Here is a 15312-nt window from a genome sequence, read left to right as displayed (position 1 = left end):
AAACAGTTTCAGAGACTGTTACAGTAGCTCTGATGGCAGCAGCGTCCAATGTGATACCTTTTGGCCTGCTGCACATGAGACCTTTTTTCAGTGGTGGCTCAGGACCAAGGGATTCTCCCAGAGGGGAAATCCGTTTCGCATGATCAAGGTCACGCGGCGATGCCTTTGTGCCTTAGTCATGTGGAAAAAAACCTTGGTTCCTGTCCCAAGGGCCTGTGTTGGGAGCTCCTTGTCGTTGTGTAATGCTAACGACGGATGCTTCCCTCATGGGTTGGGGAGGGAACATGAGTGGTCGCTCAGCTCAGTTTCCTGAAGCCCGGGGAATGGAGGCTTCACCCCGAGGTGGTGGAACTCCTTTGGGAGAAGTTCGTCATGCAAAAGTGGACCTGTTTGCATCTCTGGAGACAACACACTGTCAGTTATTGTTCTCCCTCATTCATCCAGCTCCTCTTGGAGTGGATGCCAGGGTAGTGGTGGAGACCATTCTCCAATCCAGAGCTCTTTCTATGAGTAAATTGTATGCCATTAAGTGGAGACTGTTTTCTTCTTGGTGTGAAGAGCATCATCTAGACCTAGATCTTTGCACTGTGGGTCCTGTACTTGAGTTCTTGCAAGAACGATTCTCCACTGGATTATCCCCTTCTACTTTAAAAGTGTATGCTGCAGCTATTTCTGCTTACCATTCACCCATTGATGGAACATCTGTAGGGAGAAATCCATTGGTCACATGATTTCTTCGTTACACGTTGAGGTTGAGGCCTGTTCAGCGCACTAGAACACCGGGTTTGGACTTAGCCATTGTATTAGAAGGTCTGACCCTGGCTCCTTTCAAACCATTGAAAGAGGTTCCTGAATAGTTCCTCACTTTGAAAATCATCTTTCTTCTGGCCATTTTGTCTCTTAAAAGAATTGGAGACTTGCTCCATCATGTCTGGAATTTGCTCCAGACATGGTTAAAGCCTTTCTTCACCCAAGAACGGGTTTTGTGCCCAAGGTCCCTACTAATACTGTAGGTCCTATTATGCTGCAGGCATTCTGTCCTCCACCTTTTTCTACACCAGATCAGGAAAAACTCAATCTGCTCTGCCCTGTTCGGGCATTAGATGCTTATGTCCACAGAGCTGCCCTGTGGCGTAAGACAGATCAACTGTTTGTTTGTTTTGGGTCACCCAGGAGAGGGTGTCCTGCATATAAAGCAGAGAATGAGCAAGTAGTTAGTTGAGGCCATCTCACACGCTTATGAGTCTGCTGGGCAGCCTTCACCTTTGGCCGTCCGGGCTCATTCAACCAGGAGTATGGCTGCTTCTAAGGCTTTGATTTCTGGAAGTTCCCTATTCATGGAACCAGGGTTATAAACATAACCCAAGACGATTTCTCACCTTGTAAAAACTGCCATTAAAGTCCCCCTGAAATCAAAATTAAGTTTTTTAGCATTCAGTGTTATTATGTTAGCCTTAAGGTTATGTATAAGCTGGTGTGTGACAAAATTCGCATTTAGGGGATATAAGCATTCAAAACTTAGTCTCTCACTTCCGCTAAAATATATCACAGATTTTCAGATTTTTATAACATCACTGCTCACTGCAGCTGCAGCTGAAAATGTTAATTTGTTCACCCATTTACTAATTTGTACACTTTGTACACTTTTCTAAATGGTGAATGGCACACAGTGCAATATATAGAGGATAGGGAATGATTCAGACAAAAAAAATATATAATGTGAATATGCTTTCCATTGACGCGAATGAAGTCCGTTTTTGTGTTAGTGTCACATGAAATGCCGCAGCTGAAGTAGTCTGAAAATTCATCATTTCATTTTTTAAAAATGTTTTGACCTCATAATATTTAACCAAAATATCATAGCTGGACCTTCTGGTGAAAACAACAGACTTCTCTCTGGTGACATATGCTGGACTTTTAGTCCTGTCATTTAGTGCGCTTAAACCATGTGCCCTCAAGATCTCAATCTTCTGCCTCCACTTTTGAGTGCAATGCCTAGATTTCAAAATGCTACAACCAATGCATAGAATCAAGTCCCCTTACTATATTATATATATATATATATATATATATATATATATATATATATATATATATATATATATATATAGTAACTTTACTATATATATAACTATATATTTACTATACTATAGTTCACCCAAAAATGAAATTCCTGTCATTAAGTACTCACCCTCATGTCATTCCACACCCATAAGATCTTCATTCATCTTCGGAACACAAATTAAGATATCTTTGATTATTATTATTTTTTTTATTTATTTTTTTTTATCCTCAATAGAAAGCAACAAAATTACCAAATTCACAATATAAATAGATCCGTTATTTTTTGTTGTTGTTGTTTTTGCACAAAAAAAGTATTCTCATCACTTCATAACATTAAGGTTGAACCACTGTAGTTACGTTGACTGTTTTAACGATGTTTTACTACTTTTCTGGACTTTGAGTGTGGTAATTTCATTGCTTTCTATTGAGGATAAAAAAACTCTTGGATTTCATTAAAAATATCTAAATTTGTGTTCCGAAGATGAACGAAGGTCTTACGGGTTTGGAACGACATGAGCATTTCCAAAATGTTGACAAGACTAAGTTTAAATAGCATCTGTTTAACTTAGAACATGAAGGTAAAGTTAAGAATATAACTTGGAGAACAAAATTTTCAATTTTACTCAAATTAGGGTGATGCAAAAATGAGTACACCCCACTGAAAGTCTCTGGGGCAAAGCTAAATTTTAGATTACAAATGTCTAATTTAACAAGAATTCAACCACAGGTGAGTCTAATTATTCATTACACAGGTGTCCAGCAGACAGTTGACTATAAAAGGGTGTTAAAACTCCTTCCCATTTCATGCTGTCAGCAACGGCACCACATGGAAGAGAAATGTCACAAGACCTGAGAAAGAAAATAATTTCTTTATACCAGAAAGGTGAAGGCTACAAGAAGATCAGCAAAGCTTTAATTATCAGTCAGAATACTGTAGCCAAAGTGGTACAAAAATTTAAAAAAGGAACTGCAACCATCTCACAGAGAGTTAACACCTTGACAGGAGCGTCTTCTGATGAGAAGGGTTGAAGAAAATCGGCATGCAAGTTCTAAAGAAAGCCAATATTGGGGTAATTATTTCCTATCACACAATATGACGTACACTACAGAGGAATGGCATGCATGGGTGCCGTCCATGAAATAAGTCTTTCCTAAAGCCCAGGCACAAAAAAGCCCGCCTAGAGTTTGCCAGGGCCCATGCTTACAAAGATGAAGACTACTGGGACTTTATACTCTGGAGTGATGAGACCAAGATAAATGTTTTTGGAACTGATGGCTTCAAAACTGTATGGCGTCGCAAAGGTGAGGATTACAAAGAAAAATGCATGGTGCCTACAGTGAAACATGATGGTAGCAGTGTCCTTATGTGGGGCTGCATCAGTGCTGCTGGTGTCGGAGAGCTGCATTCCATTGATGGCATCATGAATTCACAGATGTACTGCTCTATACTGAAAGAGAAGATGTTACTATCCCTCTGTACCCTTGGTTGTTGTGCACTTTTCCAACATGCCAATGATCCTAAACACATCCTGGGTAGCGTTTCCCAAAAGCATCATTAGCCTAAGTTGATCGTAGCTTCATTACCACCAATGGAGCTACGATCAACTTAGGCTTACAATGCTTTTGGGAAACGCAGCCCTGATCTGAACCCAATCGAACATCTATGGGGAATTCTGAAGAGACAAGTTGAGCATTACTCTCCATCCAGCATCCAGTCTCTAAAAGAGGTCCTTCTTGCAGAATGGAAAATGATAGATGTTGCAAAATGTTGCCAACTTGTTCATTCCATGCCTAGAAGATTTGGTGCTGTCATTAAAAATCATGGAGGCCATACAAAGTACTAGATGTAATAGTTTTTGTTGTGGGGTGTACTCATTTTTGCATCACCCTAATTTGAGTAAAACTGAAAAATGTGTAATCTAGGTTATTGTTATGATATGCTGGTGTAGAGATGAGGCTGATACGGATTTCCACAATGAACATAGAACTTTAATCAAACAAAGGCAAGGAACGCCAACATACACAGTAAATAACATTCAAGACGGACGAGGAGTGAAGGGAGTGAGTGCAATATAAAGGGAGTGCTAACAATAGAGTCCAGGTGCAGGTGATGAGTGATGATGAGGAGCTGACGAGGGAAGTGAGTGCAGGTGACGAAACAGGAGGATCATGGGAAATGGAGTCCAGGGGAACAAGGGATCTGTAACAGTACCTCCCCCTCCCGGTTGTTACATCTACGGCGCGAGGACACGCCTACCGGGAGGGGGAGGTACTGTTACAGATCCCTTGTTCCCCTGGACTCCAGGGCGCCCTGGAGACCTCAAACCGGAGCAGGGGGATGAGTAGACTGGAGTGGAGGTCTCCAGGGCGGGCTCAAAAGCCATGGCGGGTCAGGAGCCGTGGGCAGCCATGGCGGGTCAGGAGTCGTGGGCAGCCATGGAGGGTCAGGTGCAGCGGGCAGCCATGGCGGGTCAGGTGCAGCGGGCAGCCATGGCGGGTCAGGTGCAGCGGGCAGACATGGCGGGTCAGGTGCAGCGGGCAGACATGGCGGGTCAGGAGCTGACGTCCTCACGCCGTCAAGCCCAGTCGGCGCAGAAGGACCGGCGGGAGATGGCGGAATCCACGGCTCCGCCGACCGAAGCGCAGCCAGGGCTCCAGAAGGCCGCAGTTGAACACAGACGACAGACAACAAAGTGAACACCAGGGGGAGTGAGGAAGCCAACTGGAAGCGAGGGACGGAGGGACGGAGCGGAGACGGAGGAGTGCAGTCCAGAGGGGAAGGCAGGCTGACGAGGGACCAAGGTGTGAACGGGGGCAGGATGGAGACTTGTGAGGTTGGAGGACTGATGGGCCATGGTGGAGACGAGGGAGGTTGGAGCCAGGGTGTAGGTAATCGCCCAGAGGTCCGAGGTGGAGATCTGGGCGAGGGGGCTTGAGGAGGAGGTGCAGTGCATACATAAATGGATGGAGGTGGGAGAGGGAGGCAGGGAGGGAAAACAGTCTTTGGGCTGGCAGGTACAAAAACAGAGTTCATAATAGGGGTAGCTGGCTCGGCGGCGGCTGAGACTGGCGCGGCTTGCTCGGCGGCGGAGACTGGCGCGGCTTGCTCGGCGGCGGAGACTGGCGCGGCTTGCTCGGCGGCGGAGACTGGCGCGGCTTGCTCGGCGGCGGAGACTGGCGCGGCTTGCTCGGCGGCGGAGACTGGCGCGGCTTGCTCGGCGGCGGAGACTGGCGCGGCTTGCTCGGCGGCGGAGACTGGCGCGGCTTGCTCGGCGGCGGAGACTGGCGCGGCTTGCTCGGCGGCGGAGACTGGCGCGGCTTGCTCGGCGGCGGAGACTGGCGCGGCTTGCTCGGCGGCGGAGACTGGAGAACTTGGCTCGGCGGAGACTGGTGAGGGCCAGTTCATCCCCTCAAATACAATTAAAATCCCCACAGGCACTGGAGCTGGCTCTGGAGATACTGGAGCGGGCTCTGGAGATACTGGAGCGGGCTCTGGAGATACTGGAGCGGGCTCTGGAGATACTGGAGCGGGCTCTGGAGATACTGGAGCGGGCTCTGGAGATACTGGAGCGGGCTCTGGAGATACTGGAGCCGCTTTCTTCCTCCTCCTCCGCTTACTGGGCCCAGTAGAGGAATATGGGTCCAGCATGGGGCAGGCAGGGAGTTCGCTGGAAAGGTGTGCGGAGGAAGCCGGAGATTGACTGACTGGCCCGGCCAACCGTGTTTCTGGATGGACTGGACGACAACACTTATCCTGAACCCTATCCACGAAGAATTTGGAGCCATTTAAACACAAAATTAAATTGATAGTTTCGCTTAAGGAGAAACAAAAAACAGGTTCATCAAAACGGATAGTGTCGTCATCCAATCCATCCAAAAACAGGGAGATCAAAACTGCTTCAGGCCAGTCAGACGAATAAGCAAGCTCAACGAACTCCTCCACATACATCTCCAGCGAACGTCCTACCTGCAGGAGCCCGATAAGGCGATCGCTGGCTGTCAGGGTGAGAGGCGTTGGAGGAGCTGGATCCAGGGAGCTGGGGAAAGTCTCCATTTTTTTTTTCCCTGTGGAAATCCAACGTGTTCGGTCCGTCTTTCTGTTATGATATGCTGGTGTAGAGATGAGGCTGATACGGATTTCCACAATGAACATAGAACTTTAATCAAACAAAGGCAAGGAACGCCAACATACACAGTAAATAACATTCAAGACGGACGAGGAGTGAAGGGAGTGAGTGCAATATAAAGGGAGTGCTAACAATAGAGTCCAGGTGCAGGTGATGAGTGATGATGAGGAGCTGACGAGGGAAGTGAGTGCAGGTGACGAAACAGGAGGATCATGGGAAATGGAGTCCAGGGGAACAAGGGATCTGTAACAGTTATATTATTAACCTTGCTTTCATGTTATAAGTTAAACAGATGTTATATTAAACTTAGTCTTGTCAACATTTTAGAAATTGTTTTTGTGTTCATTGAGATATTGTTTAAAATGTTACTTTTCAGAGGAGGTGTACTCATTTACGCTGAACTCTGTATGTTACAATACAGAAGAAAGAAATGTTGCTTCCATTTCATACTTTAACTTTATGTATGTTATAGTAATCCAAGAAACATTTTCCTGTAAAAGGACTACAAAAATACATTTCATTCTATGTATTCTACATGAAATCTGTCGTGCTACATCCATCCATTCAGTCTAAGACTTGCTTGCTAGTCACAGGCTAACTAAAGATCAATACTGAGCTCTGAAACATTGGGATGATAAATTAATAGCCTCAGACTTATAGAATTATAGCGTGAAATGCTACAGAAATTACAATATTAGTGTTTTCTCATTTTTGTTTCAGGTGTTGAAGGAGGTGACCGTGAAAGCTCAGGCTGCTGAAAAGGTCAAAGTTGAAGTTCAAAAGGTCAAAGATAAAGCACAGGCCATAGTTGACAGCATTTCTGCAGACAAGGCCATCGCTAAAGAGAAGTTGGAGGCAGCCAGGCCTGCTCTGGAAGAGGCTGAGGCAGCACTGCAGGTCAGGAACAATATGGAGCGATTACACGGTAGCATAGGAGAGGAGAGAATGAGAGGAGTGCGATGTTCGTGGGGCATTTCAGTGCCTGCAGCTTCTGCGTAATTACATGCTGCCTATGAGGGTGTAAAAATAGACCGTGTGATGGCAGGGTTGCTGTAGGTGGTATCGTAGCAAGCAGGGGTCTGACAGCAGCCGCCTCTAACCAACCCCACACACCCACTCAATCATACAACCACCCAAACACATACCCCACCTCTTCCCTCCACCACCTGCCCACTCCGTCCTTCCCATGTATCTGTCCATAATGTATCCCATCATTCTTGGGACTCTTTCCTTTTTTTCTTAAGATTTCTAAATGTTCTTAATAGTGCAGAGCATTTTTAGAGTAAGTCGGTGTTACTAAAATAATAGCTATAATTTCAATACATTTAAATTACCACTATAGCTTATAAATAATATAGCTTATATGTAATATGTTACAATATTACTGTACTTATTTGGCATAATTTTCTAATCAGATATTTTATACATTTTGAATTATTCATCCAGACACCCACAGTTAAGAAACACTGTCCTACGTTGTCTTCAGTGGAAGCTTCTGAAAGGTTTTAGGGGCATATAGCATATATTGAAAACAATACTAATGCTATCATACTAATAGCTACACTGCCATTAAATTAATATTTGTATTCAGCAAGGATGCATTAATTTGATCAAAAGTGACAGTAAAGACATTTATAATGTTACAAAATATATTTGTATATAAAATAAATGCTGAAAAAAAGAGCATGATGGTTTCCTCAGCACAGTGTTTTTCAGCACTGATAATCCAAACTAACTTAGAATTATTTTAGAAGGATCATGTGACATTGAAGACTGGAGTAATGGCTACTGAAAATGTAGGTTTGCCATGACTGGAATACATTTTATACAATATATTATGATAGAAAACAGTTATTTTAAATTGTAATAATATTACACAATATTTGTTTTACCGTATTTTTGGTCAAATAAATGCACCTTAGGTGACTTATTTTTCTTTTTTACTGACCCCTACCTTTTGTATGGCAGTGTATGTTTAATCAAATGCATTTTTTTACAAAAACTATAATTTACAAATACAAATAAAAAAGGAATGAGAATTTTACCTTTTTTTATTATTGTTGGTTTCTATTTAAGAACACTGTGGGAAAAATGTTTAAATAGATCTTCTAAAACGTCTCAGGTTACGTATGTAACGATGGTTCCCTCAAAACAGGGAACAAGACTCTGCATTTACCGCTATGGAGAACCATCACTCGTGACAGGTGTCCGAATGACAAAGAATCACACCACTCTAATCCTAACTTAGATGTTCCCATTCAGTCAGTCACGTTCGACGTTACATCAATACTGACGTAATGGGGTCCAATGGAAAGCGCCATAGCAACTAAACCACGTTACGAGTGTTAGGGAGGCAGATGCTGGCAAGCCGTAGCATGCCCAAATGCAAGTGCGGCCCATACTCGTAACCCTTCAGCGCCCAGAGTAAGCCCAGGAATGTCTTCCATACCAGTGGGATGGACAGGACAGGACGATACAATGGAGAAGGTCGAAGCTGCTGTTCCTTACCCCAGGGGAAGAGTGCTTCAGGACTTAATTCCCACGTTTTTCAGCCATGACCAAAATGCCAGGAAAGCGTTCCCCAAGGAGGGAAAAGCTACGGAGACCACACCCTGCCCGAAGGGAGGTAATGTGTGGAAAACACATATGGACTGGCCTGAGGACAGTAACGCATGTGGAAGATCTCTGATGTAGGTCCTACCTTCCGGGAGGAACACACTAGCAGTCAGAGAAAGGGCAGAGCGAATCCGCCCAGGGAAAGACACACGGGTTTACCATCAGGGAAACTGTACCGTGGACAACACATGGGATTACCCGCGGGGATATGGGCATCTAGCCCAGTACAAGGGCAGACCAATTGGGCATACACACGAGTACTGGACCTAGTGTCGGACGCCTCTGCCATGTTTGGCTGCCGCAGGATGCAGGAGGAACTCCACAGGGTTCACCGTTATGGGAAACTGAACTGAAGAGCGGGAGAAGTGCTCGCATTCCCTCTCCCGAGGGAAATGGCACAGCAAGCAAACACCCGTGGCTATCTACGAGTAGATGGTACATGGGTGGACACCGGTTCCACTTGGAGATTGTAATATCTCGCGTATGTATTTGGTGTCGCCCAGCCTGCAGCTCTGCATATGTCTGCAACAGAGGCACCATGCATCAACGCCCAGGAAGAAGCAACACCCCGAGTGGAGTGAGCTCGCAACCCGAGGGGGCACGGCTTGCCTTGCGATTGGTACGCCAAGGCGATGGCATCCACTATCCAGTGGGCCAACCTCTGTTTGGAGACAGCCTTTCCCTTCTGCTGACCCCCAAAACAGACAAAGAGCTGCTCAGAGCTGTAAACGCGCAGGGCATGAAGGGGACACAGCAAAGCAAGGGATGGGTCTGCCTCCTCCGGGGACAACGCTTGCAAGTTCACCACCTGGTCCCGGAAGGGAGTGGTGAGAACTTTGGGCACATATCCAGGCCGGGGTCTCAGGATAACCTGAGAGTAGTCCGGCCCGAATTCCAGGCACGAATCGCTGACCGAAAATGCTTGCTTGCAGATTCAGGAGCACTGTCTTCAAAGACAGAAGTTTCAGCTCAACTGACTCAAGGGGCTCGAAGGGAGCTATCCGCAGGCCCGTGAGGGCGACAGAGAGGTCCCAAGAGGGAATGAGGCAAGGCCTAGGGGGATTTAACCTCCTGGCGCCTCTGAGAAACCTGATGATCAGGTTGTGCTTTCCTAGTGACTTGCCATTGACCACATCGTGATGTGCTGCGATGGCGGCCACATAGACCTTCAAGGTGGAGGGAGACAGCCTCCGCTCTAACCATCTTGAAAGAAGGAAAGCACGGCACTGCCCGGGCATTTCCGGGGGTCTTCCCGGTGTGAGGAACACCACTCAGCAAACAGACTCCACTTCATGGCATAAGCTCGCCTCGTTGAGTACGCTAGGTTGATGTGTTGACCAGTACATGCTTGCCGTGCAGCAGTGGTCGAAACCGGAGCAGGGCAATGAGTACTGCTAGCAACTCGAGGCAGTTGATATGCCAGTGACCTGGCCACTGCATATGGCACCCCAGCCGGTGGTGGAGGCATCTGTTGTGACAGCAACATGCTTGGACACTTGTACTAGGGGCACTCCGGCCTGTAGAAAAGCAAGTTCCGACCACGGGCTGAATGTACGACAACAACTTGGTGTGATGATCACACGGAGCGTGCCCTGGTGCCATGCCCACCTCGGAACTCGGTTATGTAACAAGTGCTGAAGCACTGTCATATGCAGCAATCCGAGCGGTGTGACCAGACAGCCAAATAGGGAGGACCTAATACTGGTATGCTCAACCCTCGACGCAGAGCGCAACACGGTCTGTTGACGTGAACAAGAGTACATGTCCTTCAGGTCAATCACTGCAAACCAATTATGGGGTGAATGCAACTTGATTGGAAGCCTGTTAGGGACACGATTCAAGACACGCAATCCAAGTGTTGAACAGACCTGCGGCTGTGCTCTTACACACAAGCGGCGGCTGGGCAACAACAAAGGGGACGCAAACCTTTACGATAAGGGAGAGTCACGACCTGCATGTCGACGTGATCATGCTCGCTTGAGAACATGAATCACCCACGAACGCTGTATTCACATGCTGGGCATGTGAGACAGTGATCGTGGCCGTCAGATGAAACCAGGAAACGACCGCATCCAGGAATGCACGGACAGAGAGGCATCTTTAAAAAGACGCTCACTGCCGTGCTTGCTCTTTTAGGGAAATACTCACAGCAGAAGCGCCCACGGGTGAATGCTGCCCTGTGTAAACAGCAAGCTGGATGCAAACACCGCTAGAATGCGCCATCACACCGGCAGAGAGATCCCTCGATGAGCTGCAAGCAAAATAGCAATTAAAATTTCTGTTTTCGGAGTGTTCTCCCGATAGCAATTAAAATTGCTATTATTTGCTCAGAAAATTACTCTCAGTAGACGTGAAGTGGAAGAGCGATCGCTGTACAACTGCTCAGCTCCTAGGCAAAAATATGGATGAAAGTGAGTAGGCCGGTCCTATTTATAACCGGATGCCGGGGGTGTGGTCCGGCATGTGAATCTCACTGGCCAATTCCCATTGGCTCGTTTTGTACCTTTGGAGGTGATTGGGCTCCCAAGCGAGACACCATTACATCAGTATCGACGTAATGTTCAACGTGACTGACTGAATGGGAACCATAGTTACATATAGTGTTGTCACAGTACCAAAATTCCAGTAGTCGGTACCGATACCATGAAAATTTTACGGTTCTCGGTACCAATTTCAAAAAAATCTGTTGGAACTATTTTCTTATTTTATATAGCGTATTTTAAAAACATTAAATATGATTTGGAGTGTGTGTGTGTGTGTGTGTATAGGCTATGTCAATAAAATTAATTTTGAAATATATATATATATATATATATAACAAAATCTTAAACATATTTTGTACTGTTGAAAAAACGAGCATATGTTGATAATGTAGTTTTTGAAGCTGGTATGCTGGTTTGAGCTGGTTTATGCTGGTCCTATTCTGGTCCATGGTGGTCCTAAAATGGTCCTGGACCAGCATATGGACCAGCATAAACCAGCTTAAACCAGCATACCAGCTTCAAAACCTTCCTTACCAGCATATGCATAAAGGTGACTTGACTTGACTTTATATGCTGGTTTTTTCAACAGGGGTAACAGACGTGCGTGTTTATTTTAGCTATTCCGTCAGTGAAACAACACACTGTAAAACTATGCAATAAATAGTGGTAAATAATGGTAACCTAAATTATAAGAAAAGTTAGCCTAAATATTATTTTAAAAACATTTGTTTTTGTATTTCCACTCAGAGATGTGTCATATAGCCAAAGTCCCGCTATTATAGTCTTTAATATAGCCTACTGTTCTGCGCTTTGAGAGGGATGAGGGACACAAGCAGGAAAGAGACCATTTCTCTTTAATAATATCTTCATGTTATCTCCTGATGTTACAAGCAACTGACACTTGTTGTAAAAGGTCTGAAGAGCGAGTTTTATCCTCTGCAGGGGCAAGACATTCAGGTAATGTTTGATTTAGTGCTGCCAGAGAAAACGAAAGTAAAAATCACCGGCATGTACGAAACGCGCTATAGACAAATAAACTTGACAAAAATGTGCAAGCAAAAAGGTTTCTGTCCTACAGTGTTTTTTCTACTTCACCACAGTAAAGAATGCGAATAGCCTAATAGGCCTAAATGCGAACGAAAGAAAGAAAGAAACGTTTATAATCCCCTGCATGAGCGAAGATTTGAGAAAAAAAAAAAAAACAGAGATTGCATGTTCATTGGAATAACTAATGGAATATTGTTAAATTCTCTGATAATCAGGTGACCAGATCGCGATTCGCAAAAAAGAATACAAAGCTTAAATATATGGACTCACAAACCTCTCTCATTCGTCATGAACCTAAATGTTGTGATGCGATGTCACATCTAATTTCTAACCGATTAATTCTTTTGTAAACAAAGCTTTGTGCTTCACTCGTGTCATATTCACATACATACTGGCACAGACCAATCAGTGGGTACCGAATATACCCGGATTCTCGGTACTACCAGTACTACAGAAATGCGGGTATCGTCACATTTTCAAAATTTCAGTACCGGCTTGGTACCGAAGTACTGGTACTTTTGACAACACTAGTTACATACATAAACCTGAGACGTTCCCTTTCGAAAGGGAACTTTCTCTGCATTTACCACTATGGGGAACGATATACCCACGCCGCCATGCTAAAGGAGAGTGCATGCCAAATGACTAGACAAACGTCCGGCAGTTCCAGAGAAAAGCCGGGAGCAACTCCCCCTCGGGTCACGCAAGGCTGTCAGTGACAGCATTCCCTAAGGCCAACAGCCCAAGCTGAGCCTAAAAGAGGCCTTCTGCAGAAAGCCTTCCAAAGCTACTCAAGGCATCTGGGACCAGCATTCCGTGGAAAGTGGTCCCTTAAAGGGAATGTGGCCAGGAAACCGAAAGGAACCCCGGCCAGTCACTAGAGGGGAAAAATCACCCTCAGCACCACCAAGGAGGCCGTACTAATCTAGCAAAAGCTAAACATAGTCTGGGCCAGCCTTATCTGATACACAGAATCTCTAAAGCGCATTCTTCAGAGAAGAGAGCAGGTAAGAGCAACTGCGAAAGAGCAGTAGCAACTCAAACCCACGCGCAGAGATGGGCATCTTGGAGAGCAGAACTCAGCTAAGCGCTATAAACCCTCGTATTGAGGGGAGTATAATCCGCTCATCCTAGGATCTACTCAGTGGCTGATAAAAGCACTGAGGAGGGTGTGCGCTAGAAAAACCCTGGTCAAGGGAGCACAAACCAGCCTAAGAGCCGGTCTCAACGGGAGACTTCATGGAAGTCTACAACCAACGACCAGCTTAGGGAGCTAAGCACAATTACACAGTCAACCCAAAGGGGAGTACGAAGCTCAACCTAACAGACAGACCATAATGTAGGCACATAGTCATGGAGGCCGAAAAAGGGCCTACAACATAACTAAATTTCGCACAAATGAACTAAACATTCCACAGAAACTTAATACATAAGGTGATATTCCAGGGTGGCCCGTAAGGCCATGCACCTGAAACATAGCATGCAGGAAGCATGACCACCAAGTAATTAAGTACCGTGAGTGCCCACGAGCGTCCAACACAATCTAATGAGCAGTGTACTCGGTAAAGAACCTTTTACTCTTTAAGCAAGAGGAGTACAGCATACGCCATCACGCGCTAAAGAAGGCCCCGTGGGCCTATAACCTCAGCAGACACATGGCATCAGCCCGTGGCAGTGTTATCAAGCTCCAGGCCGAACAAACCGACTACAAAGGAGGTTAATGAATCAGCCGGAGCCCTGGCCAGCCAGCAACACAAATCCCTTTACTGTTTTCAGAGAGGAATATCAAAGAAAACACAAAAAAGGGGTACATGCCAGCATGTTCTCAAAGGAGGCCATGAAGGCCTACCCGTCACACACAGTGTCAGCTAGCGGCCACTAAAGTTCTAGGAGCAAAATAGAACCAAGTAAAAAACAAGGTAAATATTTAGCTCAACTAGAGCTAAAGGAGACCATGCTCAAGGAAGAAAATGCATAAACCCAAACAAACAGTTGGTTTAATGCACAACCTCAACTTGAGAGGCAAGCCACTCAGAAAATGTACTTGATAAAAGCACCTTTTACTCTCTAAGCAAGAGGAGCACAAAGCCAAGCTCCACCATGATACTAAAAAGGCCTACAACTCATAAACATGTGGTGTCAGCTAGTGGCAATCACGACCCATCCATGGTGATGAGTCAAAATAGAAGCCAACACAACAACTCTGCCAAAATGCAATCTGAAAGGAGGCCCTGAGGGGCCTTCTACTTCCATAAACACATGACATCAGCCATTGGTAGCTACCTGACCAAAACCAGCCAGTAGGCCAAGTACTCGAATACTTAAATGAGGAGTACACACTGCTACATAACTCTATCAGAGGCCTGACCTAGGGCCTACTCTAACAGAAGCAGGCATGGCCGATGGCGGTGTGATTTAGAAAGCAAGACACAACCATGGAAGAGTCTCAGTATAACCATGGGCCACCATGAAACCAAAAAGGAGGCCTAGCAGAGCCTACTACTTTCAGAACCATGTGGCGCCAGGCCATGGCCATAACAGGGCCCAAGCTCAAAAGGGACCAGCTCTAGATCCTACATGATAACTGTGGGTAACTAGCTACACAACCTGAGCTTAAGCCTACACATTCCAACAGGCAATGTACCCAGTACACATGAATATGCTATCACGGTCTAAGGAGGCCTACAAGGCCTACCACCTCAAACAACGTGAGCATAAGCCTGAGGCAGTGCTAAAATACGTGAGCAAACTTATGATCGCAAACCAACAGCGCCCGAAAAGCAAGCTGTATTAAGAAAGAGGCTACAATAAAGAGGCAACAATCTAACAGCAAGTGCATAACAGCTGCTGTGGTCATGATCAACTGGGAGCTACAGAGATCATACTATTCTAACCAGAATAAGACTCTCTACACTCAATCTGAGTGTGCAATCCAACAGGTGATGCACTCAGTGAAACACAAACTCTAACCTGGG

At 45.6% G+C, this 15312-nt stretch overlaps 1 protein-coding gene across 2 annotated transcripts in view; it reads left to right on the top strand.

Annotated features, from left to right (window-relative positions):
- Positions 1–15312, top strand: part of dnah5 (dynein, axonemal, heavy chain 5) — a 184869-nt gene that overhangs the window by 107882 nt on the left and 61675 nt on the right. For both annotated transcript variants that reach the window (XM_067392512.1, XM_067392504.1), the window contains one exon: positions 6912–7088. In XM_067392512.1, the coding sequence (XP_067248613.1) occupies positions 6912–7088 (177 nt within the window). The remainder of the gene's footprint in view (positions 1–6911; positions 7089–15312) is intronic.

Source organism: Chanodichthys erythropterus, chromosome 2, assembly GCF_024489055.1.
Source record: "Chanodichthys erythropterus isolate Z2021 chromosome 2, ASM2448905v1, whole genome shotgun sequence".
Taxonomy (NCBI): Eukaryota; Metazoa; Chordata; class Actinopteri; order Cypriniformes; family Xenocyprididae; genus Chanodichthys; species Chanodichthys erythropterus.
The sequence above is the reverse complement of the archived record's forward strand: the minus strand, read 5'-3'. Positions and strand labels throughout refer to the sequence as shown.